The sequence below is a fragment of the Diprion similis genome, chromosome 2 (genome assembly GCF_021155765.1).
Source record: "Diprion similis isolate iyDipSimi1 chromosome 2, iyDipSimi1.1, whole genome shotgun sequence".
Classification (NCBI taxonomy): domain Eukaryota; kingdom Metazoa; phylum Arthropoda; class Insecta; order Hymenoptera; family Diprionidae; genus Diprion; species Diprion similis.
Window position 1 is genome coordinate 17,160,976 of NC_060106.1, and position 12,969 is coordinate 17,173,944.

A 12,969-nucleotide genomic window follows, 5' to 3' on the forward strand; every position below is an offset into this window, starting at 1 on the left:
GTCTGTTTATTCGAGTGATTTAGAAGTCATTTAAGAAAAATGTGGAGTGAAACAAAAACATTGATAACGACTCAACAGCAGAGAATAAAAATAATCCGAAAATTGGATTACAAGTTATGTTTTGTAGTTAACACATTTGTATCCTTTGTGTATTTTCTGTATCTTTGTCTTACGTTACCTGTAAGCAGGTCACAAATTCGCCAGACATATTCGCCTTGGTAACAGAATGTTTCATTTAATTCTGCGTTCGGATTGTACTAAAAAATTTATCATAATAAATGACCCTACATGTATGAAATTGCTCCAAAATTATTGCTCTTATTTACGACTACAAAACATTAGAGAAATTTTTGTCATCATTGGTTAAAATAACTAAACTAACTCGAACAGGCAACGTGTATTATTTGTTGTAGCAGATTTCCATTACGTTTCTTTAACAAGTAATTTGTTTGTACACAAGGCTACATTACAATCATATGAATTCAATGTGGTTGCCAAATAATATAATAATTACAATGTAATGTCACAGAATTGTATACTTTTTAACAATACCAACCCGCCCAAATGCTGACCATGCCATCAAAGATCACAATGCAACAGCCCGGTTGTATGACGAAAAAAATATACTGCCAACTGTATATTGATATTATACTACAAGAGCACTCACGCAATTCCAGGTAGTTACGCATTATTTATACCGTTTTAAAATAACTATGCAGGTATGCCATGCACCCTAAATCTGTAGAGACTGGTGTAATGTATCTGTCCATGATTACTATGAATTCTCAATTCCACAATTTCGTAAGACTTGTTTAGTGTAGTCTGCAGAAAAAAAACCGAGTTAATAACAAATATCAAGAATTTTCTTACTTTTAAATTCTTTATAAATTCATTGTTTCATGCTGTAACCTGACCCACAAATTTATCGGATATTAATGTTAGGAACGTACCTGAACAGGAAAATACTGTAAGCTTTCATCGGAATCCTTGAACTCGTAATCACCAAATTGTACCGGTTCCTTGTCACTCTCATTGTTGTATCCCTAAACCCAAGTACAAAAATAAACCGATACAAGTAGACTGTATAGAAAAGTAATCTCCGAATTAGTTAGTGAAATCTAGAACCTACCCAAACGTTGAACTTTCGAGGAGCGCTCCTCATGTCACTATTTGGAAGAATAGATCTCGGTGCATGTTCTATGGTAAAACCTGTCACATTTATCATGGTTCGTAATTTGATAAGCAGATATCCAGGGAAATCTTGGAATACCCAACACTTTCCAGGCTGTATAGGATCTCCTTGTATAACTGTTTGCGGGTTTGTGTTTTGATAAAATAATATGTATCCATAAATTGTGTACGCCCTTGTGTCCAAATTGTATTTCTGCGTACACCGTGTACTGAGGATTTGCCCTCCTGAAAATGTTGAATTGCAAGTATCGTAATGTGAATGAGAATTGCAATGATGAACAATTTATACAATCTTCATAGATTACTTACCAGCTGATTCGAGGGCATAATCTACTCTTCCGGTTTTATCAGCATCATAGATTTTCAAAGCATTTGTCACAATTCTACGAACATCCCTTTCCGTTAGACCCCCACTACTATCACCCTCGTAGTCACCGCCATCATCACGTGTTGAGTATCTCATATTTATTTTGTTGGTAATCTCCGCCATAACCCTGTCAGCCAAGTCTTGAACTAAAAAAGAAAGTAAGTGGATGTAAAAAAAAGCTAAGGAATCTGATAAAACATTAGAGACGAAAATAGATGTAAGCTGTGTTTACAACAAAGGGTATTAGTAAATAAACGAAAAACATAGTACAATTAGTTTCTCTAATTCGACTTTTTATAGAAAATGGTAATTTTGCACTTACCGTCTCGGGTGTTAATTTCGAGAGTTGAATTGAGGCTGGCTATTCTTGCTTCCAAATCATTTTTAGCAATAAATAGGTTTTTAATGGTCTTAGCAAGATCTTCTTTAGACAGTTTTCCTGTTCCATCCTTATTTTCGCTTCCAAAATATCCACCTAAAATATTGCTAACGTGCTTCTCAACTTCGATTTCAGGCACTACAGCTGCTTTATCGCAGCAAGATTTAAGCTCTGATTGTAATTCACGCAATGAATGTAGTTCAATTTTAATAGCATTTATATCGTTTGTACTAGATGCGAGTAGAAGTTGTTCCTTCTCTTCCAGCTTCTTCTCTATTGCAGCTAACTTTTCCTTGAATGAAAATGAGATATTGCGTTAAATGGCGTACTTGTAAAAGAAACTTCCCAAACTCAAGATTGGCTGAGACTTACCTCGTATTCTTTTCTCAAGCCTGCATAGTTTCCGAGCTGAGATACAATGACATCTTGGTCTTGTTTGATGTTGGTCAAAGCATCCTGCAAGCAAGAGAATTGTTTAATTGAAATGATTGTAGAATTAAGTCATGCACCAGAAAAATGACTTATAACTTAAATTTAATTTGAAAATTCAACTTACATTGACTCTTTCAACCAGTAGCGAAATAATAGAATCCAATTCATTTTCTTTCTCTTTATCAACCCCTACACTACTGGCAACGGGTGAAACGACAATTTTTTCATTCCATCCATAATTTTGTGTGTCGCTTAATTTCAAAGAGTCAGCAGATGGTGATGATACTTTCACTGGTGTAACGATTGCTTGATTTTTAGAACCATCTGTGATTTGACTGCTGCTTGACATAGAATAAAATATCGATGATAAAATTGACATCGGGTAAGTGACCAGTGGCAGCACGGAGCTTAAGTTTGAAAAACTGTATGACAATAGCCATAGACCTGTAACAATGGAATTGAAATCAATATCAATTATTTTGAATATGATTGATTAAATGTGCGATATGTGTTTTTAGTCTATTAATAACACAGTACAGTAGCAGACTCATGAAATTCAGTAAAACGTCATAAAGTGTAGTGTGTCATAAAGCGTTGCATCCTTCCTGAGTTACCGTATTGGGATCATCGAGATGAACGAATTCGGTAAGTGGCGTTAGAGTTTGTGACATAGAAAATTCTTTTTTGATTTTAGAGCCAATACGGTAACCGAGAGAAGGATAGACAAAGGAACTCACCATTTAGATGCCATCCGTCGATCGAAAATTCATTTCCCGACTTTTGATTGCATCAATTGATATAATAATATTTGAAATATTCCGATGTCCTCCAAGTCCAAACCCTTAGAGATCGTCCACAATGATATTACCCTTTCTCTATCCTTCTCCCACAAGTGATTAGCATTAAATAAAAAAATAGATATTGCATTCGCAATACATGATAGTTTGTTGAAGTTTTTAAAATCATCTTACGATACAGAATCAGACAGTAAAATACATCAGCAAGTAACGTGCTAAATTCACTATCTAGGCTCTGATAATCTTTGATCAAATTTGGAAATCAATTCCTGCTGGAACATTTTTTTACTATTTGTTGAAAAATTCCGACAATACCCTAGAAAGGAGATACACTTACCATTTAAAAAAACAATTCGAAAAGTGTTGCAAACTTCAAACCAATTTGTGCCGTATTGAAAATACTTTTATTGGTTCAAACACTGATACATATTAATATGGATTCTTGTAGAACAAAATGTATGTAAACCCCTAGGATCAGTCCAAGGTTTGAGTGTATTGTAAAAACGTATAAATCCTACACGAAATCAGTATGTACTGCATACTAACATTATGCATAATAATGTATGTATTGTACCCCACGGTACAACAACGTATGACATTTTACCACAATCTACAACTACAGATAAAGTAAAAAATAACTAACAACGGTGGGTTTTCAGAAAAAATTTGTACCATTTATCAACTATTCCATTTGAGAAATTCAATCGAAATATATTAGACATTTTAAATGCTGGCAAGCCACGTGAAAATTGTACACTTCTCATTTGTCAGTAAATAGGATTGTTGATATTTTTAAAATTGAGCACGATTCCAGATTCTGTTTCAACTAATCTATAGAGAAAGTTTAAGTTCTATCAAAACTCAATTTCATTGAAGAATTACGAATACCAACTTTATGTTAGTTAGTTATTGTGTTATATGTACAGAGATTGTAGAAATTTATTTTATCGCAGTTTGAAAACTATTTTTTTCTTAAAGGTAGTTAATTTTCAACCCATAGTTACCTATATGAAAATAAAATGTAAAAATACATGTTATATATATGATAAATTGAAAAACCAAATAATATATGCATGCAAAGAAAAGTAATGCCATTAATACTTGTGTGTGCTTGTTAGTTAACGCATGCGTGTTATTAAAGTAATAAAAATTTAGTGAATAATAATGATAAAGAAAAATGTTAGCAACAACTTCAAATCGAGATACAAATAATATTAGAGTAAGTATTTTTGTTCCACTGTAAACTTTTAGTTTTCAGTTTCTTTTTCTCTTTTCGCTTGTCATATGATATTGTTAGTACGAATAAATGTTAAGTCAACGTATAAAACCATAACTTAATTATTACGAAAAAAAATCTTTTGTAAATTGTGATTCGCACTGTTTTTTGAAAAATTGGTAAATTACCTTATAAAAATCACGATGAAAAATCCCGTAGAAAAATTTATGCCGAAATTTTACGTAAGAAGTGTATTTAATTCACCTCAGTCAAAATAAATTAAAAATAGATTCAAGATACGTTATTACGTGTTTGAAATTAAATTACAACTCACATATATACGTACGTGAGTGTTTAAGGGTGAGTTATCACAGCCAAAATTCAACCAAGGGCTAGATTTTTCGAGAAAAAAAACGTGGGAATAAGTTTGCTTGAGAAAAACACCGAAGCAATAATAATCTTCCGGATAAAAGCTACGAAGACAATTTGCTGACTGTTCCATTTTCACTCGCATGTTCTCGTTATCTGGAGTACTTATTATTAAATCAATCAATGGTATCATTTTTTCACGGGAAATCTATCCTTCAGATAAATGGAAGCGTTTATGAATCAACCCGTATATGAAGTGTATAATATGAATAAATTATCTCATAAATTATCTGTGTGCAATTCGAAACAAATTTTTGAACATAAATATTTTTCTCTGTATTTACCTCTAACAATATACTTTAATCTTTCATAAATATATTAATCAATATATTAATTTCTTTTCCATAGCGGTTGTTTTACTCTGATTTATAGAATAATTATTAAATAATAGAATAAAATGAATTGAAAAGAACAATCGTTCATGAAATTACTACTATCCAAATACGGATATTGCAAACGTTTGATTATTAAAAATGGCTACTGGACATTTGCAAATATTACTAAGTGACGATTTGGTTGACAGCAAATCTTTTATGAGTGATACGCAAACGCCAGATTTGTTAGTCGTTATCTAAATATAAATCGTATTGCTGCTTAATCAAACACCAAATGAATGTTACTAGAGTCTAAGTACCTATCGATAACTAACTAGTGCAAATGTTAGTACGTTATTATCATTATATCGTGCACATTAGTCAAGTGCATAACTAAGAAAAAAAAACTTTGCTCACTCGGGAGTTGTCAAAAAAGAAAATAGAGTTCTTCAACTTGTTTCTTATCTTGTCGTTACTTATAACACCTATCAAAGAACTGGACATCTTCAATCGATACAAGAAGCAAAATGCATTAATGAGAACATTAGAAGAGTATTTAAAATATGCGAAATTTTCAATCGTGCCTCACTCTCAGACAAGCAAATTAGATAGTAATAAAAGCCAAATTATCATCATCCCCGTCAGATAAGTGGTGAATTGCAAAAGTTATTAAGAAGAGTCCTGAAAAAGCCGCAATGTTCAGCAGTTTTCTTTTTTTTTCTTAACTCTAAACCTGAGTTTGAAGAACGGAAAGACGATATGATGTAGAAAAGTTGAATGTGCGAAATTATGACCAGGTGATGTTCCAGCCAATGTTAGGCATGGCGGGCAATGAAATATCTGGAGTGGGTAGTGAAAAGTTTTGTAGACCTTTGACATATTTGACAAATAAGTCATAGTCTACAAATGTAACGTTGGTTATATCATTAATGTAATAGTACGTGGTATCGACAATGTTTGATTTAACATTATACAGGGGGTCCAGATAGGGAAAGGTATATTTGTGCATGATGTAAGCTCCTGAAACATAAAATCGGCGAATGCTATATGTAGCCAACGAATATGGACCTCTTTTAAACCCGCTCTAAATTACTACCCTGTCGCATTATTTCTAAAATGAATATACCGGATATTCCCGATATTACCGGAAAATTTAATCAGTGATTATAAAACAGTTGTCTGTTTTCGTAATTAAACCCTAGATGAAGCAAGTTTATTAAGTTGTCCAGAAATGTCACAAGAAGTAAAAAATCAATAGAACAGTTGCCCAGTCATTTCCAACTGCATTCATCTCATTATCGTTTTCATATGCGAACATATTTCGCACGTGAATTATTTCCTAAAATAAGAATGAAATGTCACTCACCACCCAGAAGAAGTAACGGTAGTAGTATCATCCAGAATAGTTTTCTACGACGATCCGGAACCCTCTCTCTTACTGGGGCAGTGCGATTGAGAAGCCATGTATCCAGGAATAAAAAGTGAACACATAACGAATACAGGTTTTGTAACACACCATCAATTGAACGCCATGCTTTGGTCCATCTCGATTCTAGAATGACACATAAATATTGTTGAGTTCATGTGAACACGTGGCATACGCAATAAGAAATTCGCTATGCATAATAGAAATGATGTCTTTCTCTGAAAGATTGAACGTCACTGCCTTCAAATGGAGAACTTTTGTATTCTTTCTAGGAATAAATTTTTTTTCATAAGAATATCATACTAGCGATAATTAAAGAATTGATAGCGCAATGAAATATCTTGAAAAGTAGTTTGTAAGACGTACCACTTTGCTGTCTGTAGCTGTAAGAAGGTGAGTACAACCTTCGGTTTTCACCAAGCCCAATGTAATTCTTGACACTGGTGTAGCTTGTGATAATAAAAGTAATAACGCTGGTATAGATTCTCATAAATACATTCAACTCCTTTTGTTGCCGTTGCATGTATAATCTTCTGTGTCCATCAACCGAAGATATGGTATCATCTATATCTATATCAGAATCTGCATTTAAGAGAGGTTCGTATCTGCGTGAAACCGGTGACGATTGAAACGAGTCATCCCAATATCTGAAATGAAATAATATCATGCATATGCAAGCAGTGGCTCTAAGTTGTTGCTATGATACAATAACGTGTGATTATCGAAGAGCATTAATCTCAGCACTAATATTTTATCAAACATACCTATCGCGTAAACCGAGTACTGGCTCTGCCTGTCCAGAATTGGAGTAAATCACTTCCCTGCGACTGCTGTACTGCTCTACATGTGTAGTTTTATACAGCTTGGCTCTAGCTATGGAATCAGATTGCCGAGCACGCAAAAACAGATCATCTGCAGACTTTTGAAGAGAAGAGAAATGACACACTACAGTTTGCAATTGTCCATGAAGTGCTTAAATTAAACTTGATCGACACATTTTCGAGTATTTTGTTTAAAGAATACTTTATACAACTTTTGCTTACCGACAATTCTTTGCCAACACTTTCTCTGCTAACTTGGCTCATTGTGTCTCCTAATAACTGGGTTGATGATTGACTGAGATTTTGTTGACTCGTTGATGGTATACTGCCATGGGTGCTACTTGTGTCTGAATGAATTGAGCGACGGGACATGTTAGGCATGGCCATAACGCCTGGTGCAATTTCGTATCGGAACTGCGATTTTTGGGAATAGGTGTAATCAGTTTTTGGAAATACACTGAAATTGAAAGAAATATTGTCAATTAGTGAAATAGATTCTGATTACCGTACATCACCATGAAATCTTTTCTTTTGACAAACGTAGTTTACACAAATTCAAAACCTTGAAAAGATCATAAAATATGTTGAAAAAATGTTCAGTTGATGCATGTGAAGCAATATGATTAGGTCATAGTCAGGTTGAATTTACACGTGATACAACCTAGTAGTAAGAGTGATGAAATATTTTGTAACCTTGAGAATCCATGTGTAAAAGTCTGGCTGGAGTTACACAATATTGAAATTAGCATGATATATAATTCTGAATAAGTAAATAGAAAATCAGATTAACAATAAATAATGATCCCACGTTGAGACCTTGACCATTTAAACATAATGTAATTTTATTCTTCTCTTCCCAACATTATTTACCAGTGAATAAAACATTGTATTATGTATTATTATTCTGTTACCTGTGCACCTGCAGGCTTTGGATCAAGTAGCATAGTAACCAAGGTGACGATAGCAAGTTACAAGACACATAACACTACGTTTAAGTAAATCTTTACTACCATTCAAATCTCAGTTTTTATTTATCAAATATTGAAGTTAAATTGTGAAATTTTAGATAATGATCGGATTCAAAGATCGATCGGTGCCATCATATGCCTATGAAAAATCCCACTGACTTGGTATACAAATGTCAATTTAAAGGACGAATTAAGGGAACTGTTATGAAAACATGTGGGACTCATGGGATTAAGATGGAAAGGTATGTGTGGGTGTGTATAGCGGGTATTATCTTAGTGTTGATGTGCTAGTTCCAAAATACAACATGCCGTTGATACAGAACGTGAATATAAATTTTTAAAAGCTTGTAAATCCAAATTAAAAGTAAGTTTTCCCAAACACATATAATTTCATGTACTCGACATGAGAAATTTCTTTATACTTTGTCAATCATAATATAGAAGGATCACTGAAAATAACTAACATAATCATAAAGTTGATTCTTTTCCAGTACACAAGGATAAGGTATTCATCATTAAAACTTTACAAAATAGCTCTTGATTCGATCAGTTAGAAATAGGGAAGTAACCAAAAATAAATTCATATAAAAATCCAGCAGCTGTTAAATTTTAGAACTGCCAAAAGAAAGGGGTTTCGATAAATGGAGCCTTTGAACCTTGGTACCACGACACCTTCTCTAAACTCTTTAATTTCATGCTTCCTTTTTTCCATACGACTGTAGTGTGGGTGTGCCTCGAATGCATAAACATACGATTTCCTGCAGCTACCAAACTGAATGGTACAATGCACATATTTATTCTAACAGGTGGCCCGTGAAGAAGTATAATTAGAAGTAGGGTTCGACCACACCCAAATTGATTTACATCAATTATTGCTTGTTAATTGGTTTCGTAGATTTTTAACTCGTTCATATGGAGAACGTGGTTACAGTGAATACAAAACTTTGAAAGGGTACACTTACTTCCACCAATCTCCTGCTTGTTTGTAGATTTCATAAGCTGAACCAGGTCTGCTTGGAGGGTCTTCTCTCTCCTCTCTATCTTCTTGATCACCTTCTTCGGAAGAATAATCACTGGTGAATATTCGCCTTGGCGTCAAACTCTGTCTTTCCCTTTCTGCTTTCGAGTTGTTTCTGTTTTCAGTCATCTCGCTTTGTCCATTTGAGAATATCTGTCTCTTAGCTTTTTGGCGCTCCGAACGACGCTCTACTTTCTTTACGCTCACAGATGACTTCGTCGTTTGACTTTGATGATTCTGGCTCTCAACTTCCTCTTTCTGTTCTGTTATAGTCTCCATACTTTTGTCAGGAGATTTACCAATGCTGCCAGGTCTGTATCAAGTTCATAAAATATGTATTATCCATTTGCTTAATTTTTGCTTCGTCATTAAAAGTTTATGCATTACACCAATGATTTTTTGATTAAATTATTCAACAATTCAAAAACTTGTGTGGGCTGTGCGAGAAGCAAATTTCTAATGTAAAATCAACGCTTACAAAATAATTAAATTCAAACCAATCCTTGTTGTTAATGATAACGTATGTTAATAATTAACCAAAATGATAATCTGGAGTAACTTTGATGAAAGTCCTTATCATAAGAGTAGAGAATATATAATTTTGCACTTCCACAAAAACACGTGCAACTTAACAAAGTCAGGAAAATAATCTACATATATATTTAAATGCAGAGAAATGGAGAAAATATTATATAAAATAATTCCAACGGATGGCAAATAATATAATAAATTTAAAATCAAGGTAGAAAGGAAGTATTATTAGTAATCCATCGAGGTTAACAGCTTGCAATCTTACACAATTCAAGAACCTAGGATCTGAATGACTGCCAAAATGTCCACTTAGATTGGCGTTCGGATCGTAACTTTAATTTTAGTTAGCTGACCATTATTTACTCATCACTAGATATACTAGAGATAACCTTTGCCGATTCCTGATTATATTTTGTAACTGCAATGCCTTGACCGACACGAGGCAAATAATTCTGTTAATATTTCAATCTTTCTCCACAGCCCGTCGTATGTTCTCGCGTTATTGCCTACATAGTTTTATAAACTTTGAATATCACTTCTAAAAGCTGAATCTTTACAAGAAAAGTAAGGATTATTTCATTTTATAGCAACTCACAATGATCTAGACCCTGATCGTCGGCTGCTGGTCACTTCCCCTGGTGTGTGAGACCTTTCCCGGCTACGGCTTCGCAAATCGTAATGATGTTCAGGTAATTCGATGTCATTTAAACTACGGTTCAAAACTTGAGGTGTCTGCGATCTGGACCGACTCCTACTACGCAGTTCGTAGTGGTGTTGCTCACCTTCCATTTTTCTTAAAAATTTGATAGAGATATGTTGAGATTATTTCGAAAAACTTTTGTTATGTGAGGCACTATACAAATGTGCACGAGTATTCCATTCGAAATCAGATACAGTTTGGACTAATTTATGTGCTGACTGAAATTTTGTCGTGTAAACTTTTTGTAATAAGAAAATGAGTTACTTGAGTTACACTAATTCCACAGATCCCATTTCGAAAAATCAAAATCTTCAAACAAGATATGGAAACAGTATTTTCAGTGATAGATGATACCCTAAAATTTGGCTGACTTCACTCACACAAAATACTATTATGCCACTATTACACCCTGGTAATGATATCGTTGATAAGATGAGTTAATTTACCTAGTTCTCGGCATTGTTTATTCAAGATTGATAACGATAGTTTCCATTGAATTTTTCAGGAGTTAATGGAACGTAAGCAAGAGAACCAGAGATGGTGCCATACGAGCCCAAACTAATTGTGCGTAAGACCCTAAGATCTGCAGGCTGAAAGAGAATTCTGATCCTCTTTAGGGATTTTCTTTATTCTGTGCTTGAAATGTGGTGTAAAAATAGCTGCCTCCCCAAAGGGTCCCTCCTCCAAGCCCAGCCTCCACATTGACTCTGAATTTTTTAGACCTATAATAAGGATGTCCTACCACATGCTAAGAGCGTCTGTCTCTAAGGTCCGCTTCTCTTTTACGTAATGAGTTCTATTACTGGCTTCTCTAGGAGCGTTAGGGTTTTGCTCACTTCTCATGAGTTTCTTGGCTACAAAAATTACGTCCAGAAATTTAAATAACATGGCAATTATGTTCAACCCTTCGTCTCGCAATTTTTATCTCTACCGCAGTGAAAGAGGATAAATAACAACTAATACTACTACGATATTAGCAATCAATAATTATATTATTTCACTTCTCGAATTATTATTAGATCATAAGAAGCATAAAAATATAAAATTAAACTTAACAACCCAGAGGGATATTAAACAAGCTCGCTTCGCCGGCTTAGCAATTGATACTCTCATACCCCTTCGTATGTATGTATTGATAAAGCATGCATGCAAAGTTCTCATTCATATCTCTGGCCATGCTAAGTGAGTTTGAAGAAATTTCTAAATGACACCAGATAACAGTATACAGCACTGTACTTTGGTTCTATCACGTAGTCATCAATTAGGTGTTTGTTTTTGCGAAAAACAAAAATACCGGTCAGAATTAGAATTAAGGTCTAGTAAGTAAGTTGCAACAATTAGGCATCAAAAATACCTATGGAAAATCGAGATGACTAAAAATATTGGCTATCAAGATGAATTTAATTTCATTGTTGCTGCTTTTCGATATTTGAAAATTCTTTTTATCTCATTTAGACGGTGATAGTACCTACAATGAATCAAATTTGATGGAGCACACGATTAAAGTTATGTTTTCTATTTCAATAGACTCAGTAAATTTTCAAGGAATTTGAAAAAATCTCAGACATAACGAAAGGTAAGAAATTACGACTCGCATCGAGTGAAAGGCGTGGAACGATCTCGGAAATAATAAGGATATTTGTTATACTCCGAGAAATCGGAACTGATTGTGAGGTAGTACGGTAGGCAGACGCGTAAAACATGAGTGAATTTAAACGAAGGGAAAGAACAGCGTATACATATTCGTATGAAGACGAAGAACAGCAGCTGCCCGCCACCCGTAATACTTACTACGAGTTCCACGTAAATCGGCTACAGAATATCTATAAATAGAAAACTTACCAAGCTTATCCCGAAGTGCAGGAGAGTCGCGGTGTCGCTGGTATTACGGGTACATAAAACACCGTATTATCGTGTGTACTTCACAGAAAAAATATTCACATAAATAATAATAAAATAACACGAGTACATAAGCTACACTATGTACAAAATAACGAACATGTCTAATCCCATTAGTTTACTTCAGACGTAGAAAAATACTGGTCAGCTATCAAACAACCGCCGCTAGATGTACGATTCACGCTAGCGATACGATACGTGCCTTCTACACGCACAACACTGATGACGTCATTCCACTAATAATGCGCCGGAGCTCCGCTCCCCGATTCGGAGGGGAGGGGAGTAGAAAGTTGGTGGTTCGAATGTACGCTGCACAGTAGCGCGTGTCGTCACATAACCTTAGTTCAACAGCCAATCAGAACGCTTTCACTATGAACGCTTTTCAAGACAAGGATTTTCATTGGCTCACGGAATGCCGCGTGTCAATCGTTATGGCGGTCAATTCGAAACTGTTTGGAGCATCGCGTCCCCCGCACACATC

General features: G+C 34.6%; 1 protein-coding gene across 3 annotated transcripts; it reads right to left on the reverse strand.

Annotated features, from left to right (window-relative positions):
- Nucleotides 1-168: 168 nt before the first annotated feature.
- Nucleotides 169-12,749, reverse strand: LOC124412587 (SUN domain-containing protein 1-like). Of its 3 annotated transcripts, none has more exons than XM_046892596.1 (14): nt 12,432-12,749; nt 10,485-10,682; nt 9,303-9,671; nt 7,595-7,829; nt 7,316-7,470; nt 6,918-7,198; nt 6,492-6,677; nt 2,494-2,813; nt 2,310-2,393; nt 1,881-2,229; nt 1,501-1,704; nt 1,130-1,416; nt 951-1,043; nt 169-822 (listed from the first exon to the last, which is right to left on the reverse strand). In XM_046892596.1, exons 2-14 carry the CDS (start codon nt 10,676-10,678, stop codon nt 712-714), a joined length of 2,868 nt encoding a protein of 955 aa, XP_046748552.1. In that variant the 5' UTR covers nt 10,679-10,682; nt 12,432-12,749; the 3' UTR covers nt 169-711. The 3 variants fall into 3 exon arrangements, with proteins under 3 accessions (XP_046748552.1, XP_046748544.1, XP_046748561.1); XM_046892588.1 differs by lacking the exon at nt 12,432-12,749 and adding an exon at nt 11,036-11,100; XM_046892605.1 differs by lacking the exon at nt 10,485-10,682.
- Nucleotides 12,750-12,969: the final 220 nt, after the last annotated feature.